Raw genomic sequence first — 22620 nt, forward strand, 5'->3', positions numbered from 1 at the left:
ATCTTAGACCATAAGTGTAATTTCAAAGGATCTGATAAATGCGTACTACGGGTAAATAAATAACTCTATAAATAAGGTATAGAGTTCCATCATACTTTATTACAAGTAATCACCACGTAAGTTAAACGGGAATCGCTCACAATTCCTCGTATAAAAACTTACGAGTATCTGTATTAATATCAGAATCGTAGTCAATAAATTTCCAACAGTTAAACATAGAAAAAGAAAAGCGCGCGCAAATAAATTTTCTAAAACGGTTCTCATAGTTTTTTCCGTTGTTTTCACAAAAAGGTTTCCCACAGTACTGGTTGGCAAGTGGTAGGTTTATCATATCGACATATTTCCAACCAGCCAGCGTCACTACAACCTTTCACCGGCCGAGGAAAAACCTACACTGCCTTAATGGTCCCTTAGACATTATTTACAGAAAAACCAACGCCACTAAAACGGCGATTTCGCTTTAAAGATAAAAATAATAATGTAAAAAACTGATATTTCTCTTTAGCTCTTGCTGTTTATATTAAGACATTCATACATACTTCAACCAATAGGATTTGTATATTTTGTATTTTGTATCTTTATTTTTTATAAATATTATCATTAATTATTACATATAAGTCGCGCAAATTGGAAGTTGGTACGAGTGGCAGACACTAGCACGAAATTCATAGACACGAAGTTCATAAGCACAGAGCACTATAATCAGTACTAGCAAGTAGGTACCATGTAACAGAAACGCTAGGGTCATTTAAAAATAATATTTTTATTATAGATAAATAATATTTTGTCGTTTGTTATCTATGTAATCCGTATGAGAATGTTCTCCTGATTCCAGTTGCGCCCTCTTCGTGGCCACAGATGCGGTAGCGGACTCTCCAATGGGTATTTTCTCACGCTGCCTCGCCTTGCAATAAGCTTTTCTTCACTAATCTTATAACAACTTGTTCAAGGCGTGACCAGCCTATAGGAAGATGAACTAATAGGAACTAATAAATCCAAATTTTATATGATTATAGAACAATTTTTTTTAAATATATTGTATTAGGGTAGCTTACATCTTTTGCTCCAAAAAGGAATCTGTAATTGCTTACACTCCCTATCTATACTATTTTAAATTTAAAAATTAAATTTGATTGTTACATGGTCCTTAGTTATAATCAGAAAAACTTACCCACAGTCTAATTAGATCTCTTGCAGGAATTTTCTTGTTCGAAAATAATTTTAAATGAACCAACGACAAAAAATAAGTTAGTCAAAAACAAAACGTATGTCATTTAAATTTAATTAATTCCATTAAGATTTACACATAAATGTGCATTAATAAAACAAGAATTTCGTCGAATACTTTTTACACGGCTGTATTCGGAACGTAACGTCATTTCGGATGCGCGGGAAAAACTATAAAATGGCGGCGGGCGATGCAAATGGCACTGAAAAAGCGCCAGCGCGGTAAAAAGTTAAAGGAACTCATAGTATTTCATCGTTATCGACCAACGTAAGGCTTCACATACACCAATTTTCCGTAAAGCTAGGACTTTCCTATAAAAGTTTTAGCCAATAAAAGTATTTAAGACAGGCTTAAGGGAAATACAGCACGCAAATTGATGCAGGAAGTCATTTAATAATTACCACGTTAGCCTTTTATTCTTTGAACATATAATTAATAATATGAATGTAAAGTTACATAACAAACGTAGTTTAACGTCGAGAGGTGTTTGTATTTAAAGAAATATGGGTAATGTAATATGGGTACCTATAGGTCTACCAGGATCTGATGGCAAAAAGGGAAAAAAGAAATTGACGCTAGCAATACTGGGGAAATTGGAGTAAAACGTTTTGATACTTTTTTTCCCTTAAAGCGGCTGATTGTATGTGATACATGCAAATATACAAATTTATCCAATGATCAAGGATAATTTTTGAAAATTTTACTGTGGCGAATTTGGGGTTTGAAATTTAGATGAAAACTCCAATTATTCTGTTCATGAGTTTATTAATTAATTATAGGCTATTAGAACTTGAAAATGGTTCCAAATACTGCACATCCATAAAAAAGTCTTCATATGAAGAGGAAGACGCAGTATTTAAGATAAACCTATCCTCCTGCATCTCAATTAAGTGATCTTGTTCTATGAACTGATTTTCAATTTTTATTAGATGTTCACAAGATTTTCGCCATTCATCGATCCCAACTTGAGAATAAGCTTCTTAAATCTCATCTCTGTTAAAAATTTTATGTTACTTGCAGGAATAGTAACGTTTTTACCCGCAAGTTTTTGTTTCATTATTCCCCAGATTAATCCTATGGGGTTTAACGTACAATGATATGGTGGGAGCCTCAAGACTTCGTGGCCGTGTGATTTAAAAATCTCATCTATCTGATATTTAGGTTTTTTTTCAATTCTAAATCAAAACCACCTTTCCTCTTTTTACCGGGCGTACTAAATACGCCTCTGTTAGATCTGCCCTCGGCAACAATTCGTCTTATGGTAGTATTAGAAACCCCTGAAATAAACCAAAGTTTATATAATTACATAATATAATACAGACGAAAATCCAATAAACCAAAGTATCAAGACGTATCATTCCTACTAACCAGTCAACACTTGCACATAGCTCAATATCGATGATTGTGCATGTTCTGCACCTTGTTGATCAAGTATTCTTTGATAAACATTGAAAACAATACTTCTTGCTTGCGATCGAAGAGGTTTCTTCGACATTTTCACCACTTTTTAAAGGAAATTTGAAGCCAAAACAAAAACAATTCCTCGAAATTTCAGTTGACAACTGAAATTTTTTTTTTTGTTGCCGTATGAAAATCGCTAATTTTTAATTTTTTTTTTTGCCATCAGATTCTGGTAGACCTATACCTATGTTTGATAGAGAATTGACATTTACCTTAAGTACGTTTATGAATATGAGATCTAAATAATTGTCAGTTTATTCATGACATGTAAAACTGCACCAAATTAATAATTATTTGATATTAGTGAATTTTGAACTACTTATATAATATGTATTAAGCTGATACTAAACCTTATGGTTTTTGCTCTAAATTCCCTTAGCGGCACGTCTAGTTTTTGCCGCGAGATGTAGTCTGGGAAGCGCGACGCAGCGGCCACAAAAACTTTCCGCCATATCGCCGGCTAACAGATGCAAAAACGTCGTACGGATAAAATTAATGCGGCGACTCTTTAATTTTCAAGAAAGCGCGGGAAATGGTGTAATGAGTGTTGCCAGCAAGAAAGAAGACTGAGCTCATTTATCCGGTTTTGTTGACATAAATAAATAGCAAATGCATCTATTTTGCACCCATAACAGAAGATAGACAGTATTTCTATAATTATAAGTCTCATTAGTCTTCTGGTTTACATGTTCGTTTGACGGCTATTAGGCACAAATCTCGAGTAGGGCCAATGAAATACGTCATTGTAATATTTCGAAAATAATTCGTCCGTAATCCAGTCACTTTTTATCAATAAAATGTCTACTTATGTACTTTCAACGTACCAAGGGCCACTACCCTTGGTACGTTGAATGTACCAACTGCACTATAAAATCTCCTCATTAGAGAGGTCAGCCGAATCGGCCTGAAAAACGTAAAATTAACTACAATATTATGGTTTATCTATGGAGAAAAAAGGACCATACGCGTCGAAGTGAATCTTTTCGAAGGAAGTTAACAATGTATCCTAATTCCGCCATAATATTTTCTTTTAGAATGGTTTATAAGTTTTCATTCTTTGAACATTGAATAATATGTAAAACAGTAGGTATTTGAAAATAATGTAATAAATAAAGATCGATGGTAACATTTTATTCTAAAAATTATATTTTTGCTTTTGGTTATGCTGATAATTATAAAGTCAGAAAAACAATGTTAAGAAATAGTGACCAATAGTTTTAAAAATGTTGTACCGTGTTCACCGCCATCTACATTGGCACCTTTGTCTTACTTACAAACATGAATAGTATACTTCATTACTTCATTATTCAACTAGATGTCACTAAAGAATTTACTAATTACTGTACTGTAAAATATTTAACTTTTATTTATCTAATTTTGATAAAAAACGTAAGGTATAAAACTGTTAATCAATTGGTAGCAGTTAAATTACACTATATCTTAAACTTTGTATTTTAAATATATTGATCTAAAATAATATCTTAAGAATTTTTTTAATGGCAACAAACAGCATCGCATTTGTCAAATTTGAATTGTAACGAAAACTTTTTTAACGACTCCGACTCACTCCGTGAGTGTTCTTTTACTAATCTATAATATTGTATATTAATTTGTGTTTTTAAGTTTTGTTTCGTGGAGACATATAATATACGGATTATTATAAAGTGTATTAAGTTTAATGAAACAATGGCGGAAAAGGGAAGCAGGAAAGATAAAAACCAAAATATTCAAGTGTTCCTCAGATTAAGGTATTTCCGGAAGATGCATCGATTAATATCTTGTAATTCATTAAAAATATACTTTAAAAAGAAGTCACTCTATTAAAACATTACTAAAGCTTATCTGAACCAATATTATTCATTCAATTATAATGGAATTAAAAGCATCGTTAAGTTATTCTCTCTGGCTCATGTCCTGCTCGATTAAATAAAAAGCAATCCTTAAACTGACTAGTCTCAATATTTATAAATAACAAATTTGAAAATATTAAAAAACGTATTCATATAACGAGACAAACGTGTAATTAAGGCAGCATTACAATGTTTTAGAACCTGGCTAAAGCCATTGAGATTAACTGCCCTTAAGTTTTCCTTAGCTAAGTAATAACAATGAATTAAATTGAAAAAAAATTTTAGACCTCTTAATCAGCGAGAGAAGGATATCAGATCAATAGGCGTCGTGGAAGTGGTGAATGGTCGAGAGGTGGTGATCCGACAGTCTAATCAAAATTCTCACACAAAGAAGTTCACTTTTGATCGTGCATTTCCACCACATACTAAACAGGTATTATATTATGCTTTCTTATTTTTATAAAAGCTTGGATTATTTTATATTAAAATGTTTTATGACTTCTATAATAAAATTATGGTTTTAATATTAACTCTGTGCTTTGGACATTAGGATAAATTTTTGATAAGTTGTTTGACTCAAAAAATGTTTTATAAGTGCTTTGTTATTCTAATAGCTGTTAATTACTATATTTAATATCCCTTTCTTGCATTCAAAATTTAATACTTTGTGCATTAAATCAATTTAAATATATAACTAGGTGGATGTATACCAAGAGGTTGTAAGCCCTTTGATTGAAGAGGTTTTAGCTGGATATAACTGCACAGTGTTTGCATATGGACAGACTGGAACAGGCAAGACCCACACTATGGTGGGAGAGCCGGCATCTTGTGAAACTTCTTGGCAAACTGTAAGTATCAGATTTTATTGCTGAACTCAATTAATAACGTAACTTAATTAATTGGTATTGTTTAATTGTCACTCAAACAAAACTAAACTCAACAACAACATTTTATATAGTAAAATTATGGTTGTTAAGATTATTTGACAATATATTAGAGGTTTAATTGAAAATGGTGCTACTAGTCTTTCAGCATTTATATGAAGCTTTGAATTCAATTATGATTATGCAATACCAACCGTAGTAGTATGTGTGTAGTAGTAGTCAGTGTAGTGAGAAAAGACTGAGCTGAGATTGAACCCAGATGTATATTATTAGCTGTTTCCTGTGACATTGTAACTTGATGACTGGAAAAAAGGTTGTATGAAGAAAACAGGTATAAATATTCATGTGCTGCTTCTGTTCAAGGACCCAGAGGCTGGCATTATCCCTCGAGCCCTAAGCCAATTATTTGATGAGCTCCGCCTTACTAACACAGAGTATACTGTTAGAGTTTCTTATTTAGAGCTTTATAATGAAGAACTCTTTGATCTGCTTTCTACCTCAGAAGACAATTCCAAGCTGAGGATCTATGAGGATGTCACTCGAAAGGGATCCAATATTGTTAATGGGTTGGAGGAGATAACTGTAAGTTTTTTATTACAATATTTAACTACTTAATTGTATCAATTTAACTATGCAATGGAAGGAGTATTTACAATGATTACAAGGGAGAAACCACAATTAGTACAGCCATTATATAATCCTATTGTATAAATATTGTCTAAATAGTAAGTAATATATCACCACCATATTTTGTTAAGGGTTAACACAGAGATTCCAACCTAGTGAAACTGAGAACCTGATTTCTGACAACAATAATTAAAAAACACATTGTATCAGGTTAAGCATGAAAAGGTCTATACAGACTACGACACAGGTTTATAAGTAGATCTTGATCAATATTATATATTTTAGGTATATAACAAAAATGAAGTATATAAAATTATGGCTCAAGGACAGGAAAGGAAGAGAGTTGCTTCCACTTTGATGAATTCTCAATCTAGGTAAGAAATTTTTTGATTAAAAATAAAATTAAAATATTGTTACATTATTTCAACTAAAATTTAATATTGCAGCAACCAATGTAAAGTGAATACAAACACTTTGTGAGTACATAATTTACCTGATAAAATGTAATGTAGGATCAGGTTACTGCAATATTTATTTTGTATAAAAAAAATTGTAAATAGAACATAACCAATGTTAGTTAGTAGATTTTGTTAATTGATTAATATTTTTAATCGCCATCTTAGATGTTTACAATAGTAGTTGGTTGTAGGATTTAGATAAATTCAATTCTATATACATATTTATATTTAAATATTAAAATACATTGCTATTAATCTAAAAAATATTAGTTAATTGTTTGAATCACATCAATATGTAACTTCAGAACTACAATTATTTATTGTTACATCTAAAACATTCTGATGCAATATATTTTTAAAAGAATTATCATTTAAACAATTTTTGTTCACAGCCGTTCCCACACAGTATTTACAATTGTAGTGCACATGAAAGAGAATAGTCCGGAAGGTGAAGAATTAGTGAAAATTGGGAAACTTAATCTTGTCGACTTAGCTGGTTCGGAGAATATTAGTAAGGCTGGCTCAGACAACCCGGCTAAGCGCGAGCGGGCTCGAGAATGTGTTAATATAAACCAGTCTTTATTGACCCTTGGCCGCGTGATCACTGCCTTGGTAGAGAGACATCCACATATACCATACAGGTACATATTCTTAGAAGTGCTTGTACACGTGCCAATATACTACTGTAATTTACAAAAAAATCTATTACGTCTCTACGGTTATACTTTGATTTATTTGAAAAAAAAATAGCACAAAAATTAAGGTTAAGCAGTAAGCTTTACACTGCATAAATGGTATATCATAATATTGAAAATGCTCATAAAAATAGTTTTTAAGAATTATTTTGTTTAAATTTAAGAAATGTTGTTTTTAATAACCTAGTACGGATAGATTTTCTAATACAGTAAAAATGTTTTATAGAGAATCAAAACTAACGCGTATTCTCCAAGAATCCCTTGGCGGTCGGACCAAAACATCAATCATAGCTACTATATCGCCTGGACATAAGGACCTAGAGGAAACTATGAGTACCTTGGAATATGCCAACCGCGCTAAAAACATACAGAACAAGCCAGAAATAAACCAGAAGATGACTAAAAAGGCAATACTTAAAGAGTATTCAGAGGAGATAGATAGATTGAAACGGGACTTGCAGGCTGCAAGGGATAAGAATGGTAAGTTTTTCTTGCTTTTCATTTGTTTTATACATATTTTTTGCTATGACACAGTATAAGCCATTTCAGTGGCTAACAATATATATGAGTTTTAATTACTACTTTTAGACAAATTTTTTTTAAGACATTACTTTTCTTTAATCTTAATATATATAAATTACGTGTCACGTTGTTTGTCCTCTATGGACTCCTAAACTACCGAACCAATTTCAATCAAATTTGCACACCGTGTGCAGTTTGATCCAACTTAAAAGATAGGATAGCTTACATCTCAATTTATACCCGCAATATTATTTAATTGCAAAATATTTGTTTATTATTGGAAAGTCCCAATTCTAACAGATGGCGCTGTGTTGAAAATGCCAACGTTTCACATAAGCTACAATTTAATGGCATAACCACCAAAAAAGCATGGTGGTCCCCATGACTGGTGTTCTCCTACCGTTTCTCTTGAATAGTTTGCTACTATGTTATATAACAAAAACCTTAGCCACAGCAACGCTTGGCCGAGTCTGCTAGTTAATTATAAAATATAATAATGAATTTAAAAAAAAAATCATTTATGATATGATTTTTAATAATATGAATTGACTTAAGATATAGACTCCAAAATAACATCAAAGGGCTCAGGTGCCTCATGAGCCACACCCCACAGTACATATTCAATTATGTAAAACTCAAGATTTAAAAAATATCTAAATTTAATTAATACAATATATACAAAAACAAAAAATACATTTTTAACTAACAGGGGAAAAATTTAACTAATAATCTTCATTATTTTCAGGTGTGTACCTTGCAAACGAGACATATGCGGAATTGACATTCAAACAAGAAGAACAACGGAAGGAAATCCAGGAACTGATTCTGAAGAAGAGAGCAATCGAAGAAGAGAGAGAGAGAGCTGAAAAGATGTTTAATGATCTAAATGGACAACTCTTCGCAGAGAGACAACAAAAAGAAGCAACTTACAATCAACTCTGTGAGACGCAGAATAAACTCGATGATACAAATAATGTAAGGTTTTCATTTTCTTTTGAACTTATTATTATTTTCGTTAACAAAATTAAGTGTCATTTACCATAAACTCTACTAGATGTATTCAAATCAGTGTGGTTATAGTAAAATGTAAAAACTGGAAATGTTAAAATCATATCAAAGACCAGTGGCTGAAGTATGGTTGAACTTCAAGGGGAAGGGGAAAGGGTTGTATTTTTACATGATTTATATTAGCTTCACCTGTATGTATGTATGTATGTAACCGACTCCTTCGGACTCGATTTTGACCCACTTTTAACGGACAGATTTAATTCAAACTTTGCGCACCTGTCAAAGATGACAATGCTATAATACGAAAAAAAAATGAAAAAAATTTAACTAAAAAATAAATAATAGTTTAAAAAACTAAAAAAACACGGTTGCCCTATAGACGAAAAATATGGCACAGAGCACCCCACGCTTTTTCACAATAATACCAGTATTTTTTGTTCATTACCATTTTCAGCCTAAATTAGGAATTATTTTTCACTTTTTAGTTTGATGTGCTTTAAAAGCGTGTTTTTTAGTTTTTTTTAACTATTATTTAATTTAAATAATTTTATTATTTTTAAGGAATTCTCTTGTGACCTTATATTTCAGATGCTCGAAAAAACACGTCAGCATTTCGAAGAGCAGCGCCACGTTGTGGAGAAGCAACAAGACACTGAGCGTAATTTAAGTGCGCAAGCGCAGGAACTGTTGCAAGTTGCCGACGTTGCTACCAATGATGCTAATTGCCTTCATGATAGTGTTGATAAACGGAGGTAAGGCTCAGCTTACTATAAACTCTATAAACTGTCTTACCAATAAAACGAATTTAATGTTAAGAGGCATTTAAGAAATGTCAAAATTTAACCTATTGAAAGTCAATATGGCGGCTGATGTCTTTCAACTGCTGATAAAATAAAATATGTTTATTATGGAACATAAGATACATGTATCACTTATTCCACGTCATTAAATTTGAATTTGTAGGCATCCCTACTCATCGGCAAAGAAGACAGAGGGTGTAGGCCGAGAGAAAAAGCCGGCGTAAAAAAACTTAAAATAGCAAATCATAAAACAACACTTATTTTAAAACAAATCGCAATTTAATTAGAAATAGACTGTCTAGCACTAGTCCCAGGCCCTTTTATCAACTAGATAATGATTAGATGTAATAAAGGTTAGATCAAGGGTAGGAAAATAAACACTTCATTAATTACTTGATTCACTATAATTCACTTCTCTGATTATCCTTAAACTGTACTTCAAAGTTAGACGAAGAATTCCCGTGCCACAGCTTGTATTATATATTTCTACTCCGACTGGACCATCCCACTTCGAGCAGATGTTCGACGTAAATTTGAATACAATAAAATGAGTCTTTTAATTATTCTTAAGAATATATTTATATATTTACTCGACAGACGTTGTATGATATTCCAAACACATACAAAAAAATCATTCAAATCGATCCAGCCATTTAAGAGGAGTTCATTGACATACACATGTACAGTAGAATTATATATATTTATATATAAAGATTAAACGCATAAGAAAGTTTTACCCATAGACATATACAATTGTAGAATAGGTTAAGCAACGCATTACCGTTGTTGGAATGATAAACCGAAGAAAGCTCTATAGAATATGCAAACTGAGAAAACTTTCTTCCCTGAGAGTAAAAATATTTTATATGTTGTGAAGCATATTAAGTTTGAAAAGTATGGTTTAGCAAAGTGTCCTGTTTATATCCCTAGATATGTGGAGACAACCAACCTAGAGGTTACCCGAACCTTCCGCGAGATGTCAGCACAACATTTGAGCAATATCGCTTGTCGCACGCAGCAACATCAGGCGGATATCAACTCGGCACTTTTGGAAATACACAATGTTGCAAGTAAATATATATTATGTTCTCTTATAGAAATTGTCACATCTACAACTAATATTATAAAAAGATATGTATGTTTGTAACGAATAAACTCAAAAACTAAATAACTAATTTAAAATATCTTTCTTGTTTAGATTATTTATCCCTAAATAACAGGCTATATTAATTTCCAAAATATTAAATAAAGTAAAAGTTTCTCGGTTGCAAAGGTTTCTTAATAAATTTGCAATAATAGGCGAGTTAATTGTATATTTACTATCAAAATTATATACATCCTAAAATTAAATATATAATGGAATTACTAATTAGTTAATAATACTGTTCCAAACCAGCAGACAAAAACCTTAGACCCAAAAATACATACATCTCGGACATGGCATTAGCCTATAAAAGAGCCCAATTGAAGAGATTCGTCTAATTTATTTTTCTAATATTGAAATTATTATATTTCAGACACATACACCAATAACAATTGTCAAACATTGATGGAAAATCAAAACCAAATTGAGCAATTAATCAAATCTGAAAATGATACTACTGACAAGGTAATGAATTGCGACTTAAGTCTTAAGTATGCTTAAGAAAAATATTTTAAAAACTCTTTCATATAGTGTAAAATAATTACTTTACTTTTAGCATAAATATTAGATGAAAGAAGACAGAAAATCTTAATATATATAAATTACGTGTCACGTTGTTTGTCCGCTATGGACTCCTAAACTACCGAACCGATTTCAATCAAATTTGCACACCGTGTGTAGTTTGATCCAACTTAAAAGATAGGATAGCTTACATTTCAATTTATACCCGCAATATTATTTTATTGCAAAATATTTGTTTATTATTTCATAGTCACAATTCTAACAGATAGCGCTGTGTTGAAAGTACCAACGTTTCACATAAGCTACAATTTAATGGCATAACCACCAAAAAAGCATGGTGGTCCCCATGACTCGTGTTCTCCTACCGTTTCCCTTGAATAGTTTGCTACTATGTAAAATAACAAAAACCTTAGCCACAGCAACGCTTGGCCTGTCTGCTAGTATTTTATTAATTTTTTTAATGATAATAATGTTATTTACAGCTTAATTCCCTCTCCAGCGAGCTCTTCGCCACTTTAACCGATATGACGACTTCAGGCAAAGAACGCATGACGTCATCGCTGACGTCACAGCGCGAGAACGTACATACAACGTTTTCAGAGTTCTCTCGCTGTTTGTCTGTATGTCTTCAACGGGCGACAGATATGGATATGTGCGCAGATCTCGTAACGTTTCTGCAGTATTGGGTGATTATTTGCATTTTCTAGCCTGTTTTTTAAGTTTTACTGTAATATTCAGATCGAGTCATATTTCTGAATGAATATAATATCTATTAAATAACTATCATGCCTAGAGACATGATAATCCAGATAACAGTATATTTATATATGCCTCAAATTGGAAAGCTAAAGTATGATGAAAGCCGCATATATACTAATTCGTTCTTGGCATTTAAAAATAAAAACCTATTTAAAGCATTCAAAATTTGGCAGTTTCACACGGATCGTAATTGCTGAAACGTACTGAAAAAGTCGTGATATGTACATAGTATAATTTATATGCGTTAAACAAGTTTTGTGTAAAATTGTAACGAGTAAAACAAATACAATATTATAAAAAAACTTATTTTATATAATCTCATTTGGTAATATTCTTATTATGAAATGAAATACAGACTTTTATTGGCATACTTTATATACATACTTCTTTAAGAATATTAAAAAATTAAATTAAAGCATTATTCTCCTAACAAAACAATGCTTTAAAACAATTTTTAATTATTAAAGTACAATGTGTCCCGACCAAGGAGGTTTCAATTCAATTTCAGTACACATTATCTGTGGTGAGCGCGCTGGATCGGAGTTCCAATAGACCGATAGCAGACTTATGTTTCTTTTATATTGCATTTTTAGTCCAGTGCAGATAGCCTTTAAAATAAATAAAAAGTGAAAAAAATTACAGTAGGATGAAACATATTAGAAAAGGAGGGGAATATGATCAAAATGAAAGGAAAAATAAATTACGGTCGATCTGAGGTCGGGAAGGGGTAGGGGGGGGGGGGGGTTTAAAGGGTAAAAAACGGTTTATCTCGATTTCCGGCAAAACTAAAAGTCCTATCGGAGAAAGTTGTAGGCAATAAAAAGATCTACAACTTTTGTATTTGCAGATTTTTCACATAACCTCAAAATTTAGGTGAAAAATTCAAAAAACCAACTTTTTGGTTTTTTGTTTCTATCTTTTACAAAAATTTTTTTTTTTAAACGAAATTTGGTGAAAACTTACCTTATTATGTCCCAAATATACTGTAATTTATTTGATTAAAAATATTTATTTTTTCACCTTATTTTGAATTAATATCGAAAAAACACCCTAATTTTCAATCGAAAATTCTGACGTCAAAATTTCAGCTTCTTTCAAAAAGTTGATGTGCTTTCAGTGCGTTTAAATCTCTACTTTCCTATGGTAAAAAAATATATATATATTTTACCATAGTAAATCTTCTCAGAAAATGCAAAAAATCGTATGCAGTAACGCCCAGACCCGTCATCCCCTTCCCTAATAAACCCTCTATTACAAAGATAGTAATAAAAATATATTTTACAGCACGGCGATACGACCAATCGTATGTCATCTCTAAACGCAAGCGCAGGTCGCTGGGCACAGAACTGCCGCGACACGACGGAACGACACGCCAATGTCGCGCGACAAATGGCTGACTTTTTGCGACACAGACACAACGCGTTCTCCCAGAGAGTGCACGACAAACTTGCTGTAAGTTTCTTTATTTCATGGTGTAACGCCATTAGTTAGATTTAAAATAATTATTTCTCACAAATTATATAAGTGGACGGCTTACTTAACTTACATAACTAGGTATTGTAATGGGTATTTGCGGTCGAATCTCGGTGAACAATTTTTTTTCGTTAATATTAAATATCTCATGAATTTTGCTAACCCAATGCGCTGCTAAAGAGTTGCGTAAAAAACCACGTGATTTATAAAAAAAGTGCGTGCGTACAAAGTACACATGTCGGAAACTTCTTTGGCAAACTAATTTTTAACTCTTGTTCATATTTATACAAATCTTAAACTTTAGATTACCGAGACTTAGAGGGAGGGAAAAAGGAAGATATTTTAGGAATTTAATGAATTTAATTGTCATTAAATTTTAATTTACAATTCGTCATTTAAGATTTAAATAAATTATTTTGCATTAAATATAAAATACTAATATTTCATGAATTCTCTTTACGAAATTTTAACTTTAAAATTAGAATTTTATAAGGTAATTCACCCTTCTCACTCTGTCTCAATTGCTCTCTCCCTTTTCTTCGACAAAACCGCTGCACATTTTCGTGACGTTCCGTAAAAATTTACCCTCATGCGCCTAAAGAAGTTTCACTTCAAAAAGTATGGTTAAATGTCAAGGGCAAATCGAACATATGGTTATATGTATGAGATACAGTCGCTGTGGTTTAACACCACGAAAAAAAACCGGGGGGCTAAAAATTTATATTTATTTTAGTAAACAAATTAAAAATACTGTAACAACACTCAGCCTAAAATAAATAATACTTATCTGAATAGTTCAATTATATATTTTTTTCTCGTCCTTAAATGTATCCTAATTAATGTTATATATCTTTAGCAAATAAAAGAAGATAAAGATGAAACAGAAAGACGGATAGCGAAACGGCTGTCTGACATAGAAAAAGAAAAGAGAGATCTTGAAGCTCAACTTGCTGCTTGGGCGGAGAAAGAAAGAAGAGAGTTAGAACAACGTATAGAGAGCTATGTGACGTCACGGAGGAAGGTCCTCGATCAGACACACGCGGAGAGGATAACTGAAATTGATGAGGAACAGAAGTGGTAAGCAATTACTAACATATATCGGTCTAATACACAAGTAAATCAAAATCATAATATATACGTATGATCATAAAGTCGAAAAAATCGAATTTGACAAAACCTAAGTTTTGATTGTATATATTATAGAGTTCATCGTATTTTTTTTTTTTAAAGACAATTCACACCAATTGACCTAGTCCCATGCTAAGCTGGTGAAGCTTGTGTTATGGATACTAGGCAACGAATATACATACATATTATAGATAGATAGACATATAAATACATATTGAAACACCCAAGACCTAAGCACAACACCAAATGCTCATCACATCGATGTTCGTCTCAGCCAGGGATCGAACCCGGGACCCATGGATTCGCAGTCAGGGGTACTAACCACTAGACCAATGAGTCGTCAGAAGTTAATATATAATATGATATACGAAAATGTGCTAATATATTTAAAGATATAAATTCAAAATTAGTAATAAATGTTTTTTTTTTTAATATTAATTTTAAAAGTATTTTATTGTTTATAGGTTTGCAAATAAAGTCGACACCTATGTACAATGGCTAAACGATACAAAGGCAGAAAATGAGAAAGAGATGGAGCAAGTTCTAAACTCAATACAGGAAAGTGAGAAGGAGATAGAGAATCACCGAGATAACGTGGAGCGAATGTTTACAGAATGTGGGAGAGGTATGATGATTTTTTTTTTTTTTTGAGCATTGGTGTGTAAGGATGTGATAATGCCTAAGTGTGGAAACTGATAATTGGCCTTCATCATATTAATTGTATATTATTGAACCTTTTTTAGCTGTAAATTTCCCTAAAATTGTAAAATAAAATAGATTTTTCTACTACAACACTTGCTCGTACGGTTAAACATTGCAAGGAAGCCAACGAGTTCAGAATTCAACATTTGACAAGTGTGTACCTAAAATAGGAGGCTGATCAATTACTGTCCCAACATATGATACATTTCATTGTATATCTGCAGAAATAATAATAATTATTAAAATATAAAGAAATTGATATCAGAAACAAATAGTCTAGGGTTAAGATTCAGAAACGAAACTAGCTGCAGTCTCAACGGGAACGTCAAAATCTTATTGGATTTTGAGGGTAGTTAGTAGTAGTAGAGGGTAGTAGCCCTAAGCCTCTTTTCTATATCTCGCCCACCCATGTCCATAATCTACTTCGTATCTCCAGACACAATCTCCTCATAAGCTCTGTGAAATATGACAAAAAAATTACACCTCGATTTATAATAATATAATATAATATCCTTCGGTTTCCCCTGAAACGAAGATGAAACTAGATTAAGGTTTGATTGATATGGACCTAACTTGCCAGTAAAGTTTATGACATTAACTTTTACTAAAACATTTTTTCATATAGAGTTAATATTTTCAGGTAATGAGTCTGTAGTGATGGCTTGCGATGATTTGAACGTGAACGCGCTAAAACAGGTGGAACAACTTAAGGACAACTTTGTCAGCTCTATAGAGGACACGCAGGCTTATGTCAATGTAAGTTCAGAAACTTTTTTATTTTATTTGTTGACCTGGATACAAGTCCTTTGGTCGTAATCTTTATTATAATAATTTCTAAGGTTTTCAGAGTCTTATCTAACTAAATTGCTTGTTATATTTTTATATATTTGTAATAAACTAGAGATAATAAGTTTAATGTAATTACAATGTCTATATCGTGGACATGGACAATCAATTTCCCCTGATTTGTGTACAAGAACAACATTGATTGTAAGAAAAAGTATACGCCCTCTTCACCGTTTCGACGCCGTCATCGTGTCAAGCACAGAGCGTTGAAAGTTGCCGGCGAAAAAATTTTGAGAATACTATCCCAGGGGCCTTAGTCAAGATGCCTTAACAATAGTGTATGTAGAAAGTCAAAAACTAAATTTGTATGAAAACTTTTCGACACGAACTGTCATTTCTATACAAATTTAGTTTTTGACTTTCTACATACACTTCTGTTAAGGCATCTTAACTAAGGCGGCTGTTTCCAAAAATATCCTTGCTAGAGAACCATATCTTTGTACGACACTGGGGTTACACGTGTATGTTTTGTTGGGAATTATAACGTTCAAGAGGAGTAATCCTAGTCGTTCTTGTGCCTGGCACATTTAAGCACGATCATTGTATGAGCCAAATGGGCAGACGCTTAAAGGACCAAAGCAGATCTTAATCTTCTCTACTGTGTGTAGGTGAAGTGGAAAGTAATAATTACAGACTCATCAATACTTTTAGAAATTATTATTAAAATAATAAATTTTCAGGAGGAAACGACAAAGGCATTACGAATTAGCGACGAGAAAACGACGGAAGCGACGTTAGATTTAACGAATGTGTTAGATGCGCATACGCAGTGTTGTCAACAGTCTGTCAGCGCACTTACACAAGAGATGCAAGTAAGTTTGGCTAAAACTCATTACAAAGTATTTCAATTGACAATATAATTTCTTGAATGAAAAATTACTGTTTTCTGACAGAAATAATATTTCATGAAATAATTCATTTTCAGTTTTATAATAAGATTAAAAACTGTTGTTAATTGAGATTTTTCTAGTGTCTACCTGGCTTAGTGGTAACATACTCGTACATGGCATCTTACTCAGAGTCACAGAAAACTGCTTATAAGTATTTCACCTCTGCCATTTTCAGAACCTGACAACAAACACAACAACAACGCTATCAACACTAGCGGCCAACAACAACAATATGTTGTCAACAACACAACAACAACAGAACCGTCAAGACGAAGCACTTATGACGATACAACAGACAACACAACATTATACAGAATGTGTCACTCAACACGTGTCGGGACTGCAACAACTCGAAAATAGATGTCTGCAGGAACAATATGCTGTTTATTCACCAACTGGTTAGTTAAAATTAATTGTAATTAGCATTATTAATTTTAAATTTGATCTTAAACCACTGTCAAATGTAATTTAACTGCTTCAATTTGAGGTTAGCTTGTCCCATCGGAGTATCAGTGTAGGTTTTATTACTTCTTTATTATTCTGGCATTTTTATAGTGATGCGTGGTTTCAATGTGAACCAAAATCTTGGCCATTGAAAAGAGTTTGTTGCCGGTTCTTCTCGCCCTACGCCCTTGATTTCAGAATTAGTAGTCAATTTTAATTCAAATCTTATCTAATTATTGACTTTCATAAGTTTAAAAATAAATAAAATAAAAATAACCTAGAGCGGAGTACTATATTTAAAGTTACATTAAGTTTATTTATATTTAATACGACCTCCGAGAGACCTATGACCGAAGTGAAGATCCCCAAATTCTTCCACTTGTCTCTTATTTTTCCATATTTCCCCGCTATCTATTTTATTTCATCATCCTAGATTTTTAAGTAAAAATCTTGTGTCTTTAATTCTCAACCATACGAGAAGAATAGAAAGCTCCATTCTCCCTTTGGCAGTCTGGCATACTTCAATTTTGATTTAAATGAAATGAGCACTTATTCTTTTAACATTCAATTATTGTAAATTGTATTATCTCTTGAGGCTTGACTAATATGCACAATTTGGGCCGCTCATTTGTACGGAAATCACGATTCGACGAAATTTTAAAGCATTCGTTCGCGCTAAAAATAAAAAAAATCGAAGCGAAGGGTCAAAACCTTGATCTAAGATTAGCAGGTCTAACTGTAATAATGGATTGGTGATTTTTTTTTTAAATTTAATTATTCGGTTTCCTAGCGAAACTATAATTGTATAGTTTAGGCTTACCAAATGCAAAATAAGCATACTATCTTCACTTTTCTTGTATTTCCTATATTTTAAAACATTAAATATTCTAGGCAACACCCCGGCCCGTAAAGAGTACAAGTACCCACGTGACTTAGCAGCGACTTCGCCCCACGAGAGAATCATTGCGAGGTACCGCGCTGCGAGACTTGAGGTCTTAGATGACACGGATACCGTCACACTGGTATGTTATATTCCTTAAAACGGTAATTAATTATATTTTCAATTAGATATGTATGAGCAATACGACTCAACACTAATCTAACTTTTTTTTACACGCTTTATATTAGCTTCACCTGTATGTATGTATGTAACCGACTCCTTCGGACTCGATTTTGACCCACTTTTAACGGACAGATTTAATTCAAACTTTGCGCACCTGTCAAAGATCGATGACAATGCAATAATCCGAAGAAAAAAAAATTTAACTAAAAAAAAAATAGTTTAAAAAAACTAAAAAACACGCTTTTAAACGCTCTGTGCCTATCGAGCAACCTACGCTTTTTCACAATAAAACCAGTATTTTTTGTTCATTACCATTTTCAGCCTAAATTAGGAATTATTTTTACTTTTTAGTTTGATGTGCTTTAAAAGCGTGTTTTTTAGTTTTTTTAAACTATTATTTATTTTTCTATTTTAATTTAAGCACTAGTTGAAAGTTGCACTTCCAAATTATAGTAAAAATTTACTGTCGCATTTTCACTTATAAAGACAGGTTTTTACCTGGTTAAAAGTTTAATGTAATTTTTAATTATATATATATTTCATAATAATTATACTTTTCTTACATCGATAGTTGAGATTCAGTCGCGGTGAAAAAAAACAATTTTCTTACCTAATAAATTCGTACAACTAGTAGTTAATTGAAGAAAACTTAAAATTTTGATTGCCAGATTCAAATAAAATCTCTTAAAAAACTGAAACACTGAAAGGTTCTTATGTTTTAATTTTAATGACTAAAGCTTGCTTTATGTGTAATATTTCAGACAGTAGTTAGAAGTAAAATTCAGAGCCAACTAAAAATCCAATACATTTTTGACATATGGAAGTCAAACCATATAAATCGGTTAAGTAAAGGATAATTCTTACTGCAGTAACTGTGAAACATGTAGACATCCGATATTAAGATTTTCAATACTAAATAAAAATATATGTGTATGAATATGTTAAACAAAATTACTTTTAAATTTTTTTCTTATAATTACTTTTAATTCATATTTCTTTGTTTACTTTTATTTTTAAATTTATTGCATGTACGGCTATATTTTATTGTGATTATTTTAAGAACGACTACAATGTTATGTTAATCTAGAGTATTATTCTCATGTAAGTGAATTTTTTTGTCTTTTTGAGAAATAAAGTCTTTAAACCTAAACCTAAATATAATTAACCTTAATGCGAATTCCTGTTTTGTATTTTTGTATTAACCTATTATTTAATTTGGTATTCCAGAGTGATTCGGAGTCAACGGAATCCGAAGACTCGACCTTGGCGATACAAGCGCCATCTCCACCCATCGTTCAGCCGCCTCCTATTGTTAAGTGCACGTCTGAGAGCGATATTTTTGCTAATCGAGTAAGATTTTTAATACCAACTTTATAAAAACTGAATCTGTTTGACAAAATTACTCTTTCGTCTCTTTCTACCTAAATTGTGTTGGAAGACAATGAATTCTTTAGTTGATGCGCTGCAACAAGACTTAATTTTTCATAGAATTGTTTATTTTTCTTAAATTTTATATTATTTCTTATAACTTTGCAAGTATGATACTTAATTAAAAATAACATTCGAATCTAACAAACTTTTAAAAATTATTTTTACGAAAACTTTTTAACTTAATATTCAACAATTTATCAATTACTTAATCTATCTTAAATTTGTACTTATCGAGTGAAATTGTATTTGTCTATATATATACGTTTAAAGATAAATAATTTTTTTTTTTTCAGAAAAAAACACAAGAAAAGGAAAACATGAACCGATCTATGACGTTTAAGAAACCTTCGAAACTACCCTCACTCTCTGTAAAGAAAACCACACCGCTCATTAATAAGAACTAATTGTTAATTCAATTGTATTTAACTTTATAAACGGTGTTATTATATAACCGGCTGAATCGATTTCAGTAAAACTTTATAGGAGTGTAAACTGTAGTTATAATTAATATTATGTAGAGACGTTAATACTTTTCAGATTTTTTCCTGTATGACATCAAATTGATTACTCCTTGTATAGATACAAATTGTATGGGAAATGTTACGTTTGAGCTGTCAAATCCCAGTATCGTATTGACGCTTTAGAATACTTGACAAAACTTTTGTAATGTTCGTGCTACGGAAAAAGAGTTAAAAAAAAATTAACAAATTATATCTGAATATCGTTCGAATTATTTTAATATTTAATTTCATGTTTATCAATAGTTTAACCATTTTAAGAATAAACTTACCAAAACCATGTTCCTTTTTTTAACCATTGCTAACTAAGATCGTCTTTCCTTAACTATTCAAAGGGAAAAATTATGATGTAAAATTAACAATAATTTTTTTTTTTTATGTTTTAACTATCATTATTACGATGTGAACTATTTGGTCGCAATATTTTTTTCGTGCAAAAGTTTTCACTTGAGTTGACTGTCATTCCTTTTATTTTATTTGATTTTAATAATTTCACTTTAAAACACAATTTATCGATTTTAAAAAGAATATTATTAATTTATATACTTCTAATTAATATTTATATATTTAATAACCCAGACTTGTATTGCTATTTGCTAGTGTTTTACGATTTTTACATTCAGTTATATTAGCAGAAACTTAAAAAGCTATATGTCGCTTACGTCCTTTACTTTTGTGGTTTGTGTCTGGCATATTTTTGGATATTTCGACCGTATATTTTTTGATAATTATATAATGAAATGAATAAGATAAATTAAAAGAATGATTGTTTTGATCCACCGAGCATAAATTGCTTTAGATAACTTAAAGTAGACTTAATTTAGGCAAAATGTTATTATCAAATAACGATATTTATCTTAGCATACCAATAAACTATGAAAACTTTGGAGTTTTATTTTTCTTAAGAATCCAGGATGTGCTTTAAGAGGCACTCTTAAAAAAAATCCTAAAATAGGCACAGTGAGACATCTCACGTCACGTCGTCACGTGACGTTAGTGTTTTCATAACATAACACAACTAGATGTATTTTAAATAAATCTTATCGAGAAACGTCATCGATCCAAGTCATTTGCCTAGCTGTTTGATCAACAGGCTGAACATCATTAATGCCGCTAGTAAACGGCGCCGTTAAGTGAAAAGGCAAGGCTGTTGAACGGCTAATTAAGCTAGTTGGCTGCGACATATACATAGAACAGTTTTTATGTTTAGACATGGCTGGAAATAGTATGTGCCTCACATTGACTTCACTCTTCTAGACTCTTCAATTTCAGCACTAATAATATATATGCCTTTTAATACCTACCTCTGAGAACAACTTTTTGTCTGATTTAATTCTGGTCGTAACGTTGTAGGGGATTACTAATCTTCAAGTCAGGCTTGCGATTCTGTAACTCACTTTTCGAATTATTATTTTATTAATTATTTTATGATTTGGCATTCTGATAAGGAGGGAGCTTGTAGTTTATTTGTCGGAGTTTGTTGTTATTGTAGTTTGTCGACTGATTTGAGCGCGACCGTCGCTGTGAAAACCGCTGTGTGAGTGCGAAAAGTGAGTTACAGACTCGCAACGCAGAATATAAAATAGTATTATAAAAACAAAAACGAGTTTCAACTGCCGCTTAAATTGTTATCTTACACTTGGATTATAGTTGGTAAAATAGTCCTAGGATTACCACTTGTATTAAAATTTTATAAATCTTTGATAGATTTAAACAAAATTATTCTATTACGTACCTAGCTATACGATATAAGTATCTTAGATATATCTTAAATTATAAAGCAAATGTAAATTTATGACTCACGAAGTGTAACAAAAAGACTACGAAAGATTAAAATTTTTAATGGAAAGTTTAGAATTATTAGAAAGTATTCAAGATAGTTTTCAAGATATTTAAATGAATTTAATTGTTTATATAATCGGTGGATATTAAATTTATAATATTTATATAATCTAAACGAATACTATTAAACATACAATTGAGTACTGCACAGATCCGTCATAGTATGAAAAACTTAAAACAACTTACTTAGGTATAATTAAATAAATAAATAAACAAAAACGGTAAGAATTGTTTACACTACAATTTTTTACACCATTAATTTGATTTTCCAAAGGATTGTACTTTGTTTCAACTTATGTATGACTTATTCGGACGTTGGTTCGAT

The 22620-nt window shown here is 31.6% G+C and overlaps 1 protein-coding gene and 1 long non-coding RNA gene across 2 annotated transcripts; one reads left to right on the top strand and one right to left on the bottom strand.

The window, feature by feature from the left end:
* Positions 1–1973: 1973 nt before the first annotated feature.
* Positions 1974–2866, bottom strand: LOC125053793. Its single transcript, XR_007117621.1, has 2 exons — positions 2597–2866; positions 1974–2505 (listed from the first exon to the last, which is right to left on the bottom strand). It is a non-coding gene; the product is annotated as an uncharacterized LOC125053793 (long non-coding RNA).
* A 1416-nt stretch (positions 2867–4282) lies between these two features.
* Positions 4283–20733, top strand: LOC125053765 (kinesin-like protein Klp61F). The gene is made up of 21 exons (XM_047655310.1): positions 4283–4437; positions 4825–4972; positions 5238–5387; positions 5787–6005; positions 6336–6424; positions 6901–7149; positions 7430–7683; positions 8471–8700; positions 9322–9485; positions 10464–10603; positions 11051–11142; positions 11682–11885; positions 13243–13410; positions 14288–14508; positions 15024–15184; positions 15902–16017; positions 16788–16919; positions 17173–17395; positions 18333–18463; positions 19732–19854; positions 20229–20733. Exons 1-21 carry the CDS (start codon positions 4376–4378, stop codon positions 20337–20339), a joined length of 3387 nt encoding a protein of 1128 aa, XP_047511266.1. The 5' UTR covers positions 4283–4375; the 3' UTR covers positions 20340–20733.
* The last annotated feature ends 1887 nt before the right edge of the window (positions 20734–22620 follow it).

The sequence above is a fragment of the Pieris napi genome, chromosome 11 (assembly GCF_905475465.1).
Source record: "Pieris napi chromosome 11, ilPieNapi1.2, whole genome shotgun sequence".
NCBI classification, from domain to species: domain Eukaryota; kingdom Metazoa; phylum Arthropoda; class Insecta; order Lepidoptera; family Pieridae; genus Pieris; species Pieris napi.

Excerpts from the sequence above, each read along its gene's own strand:
- LOC125053765 (XM_047655310.1), top strand. The coding sequence starts at position 4,376 with ATGGCGGAAAAGGGAAGCAGGAAAGATAAAAACCAAAATATTCAAGTG. Across the intron at positions 7,150-7,429 it reads CATCCACATATACCATACAG|AGAATCAAAACTAACGCGTA; the intron begins GTACATATTCTT and ends AATGTTTTATAG. Across the intron at positions 18,464-19,731 it reads ACACGGATACCGTCACACTG|AGTGATTCGGAGTCAACGGA; the intron begins GTATGTTATATT and ends TTGGTATTCCAG.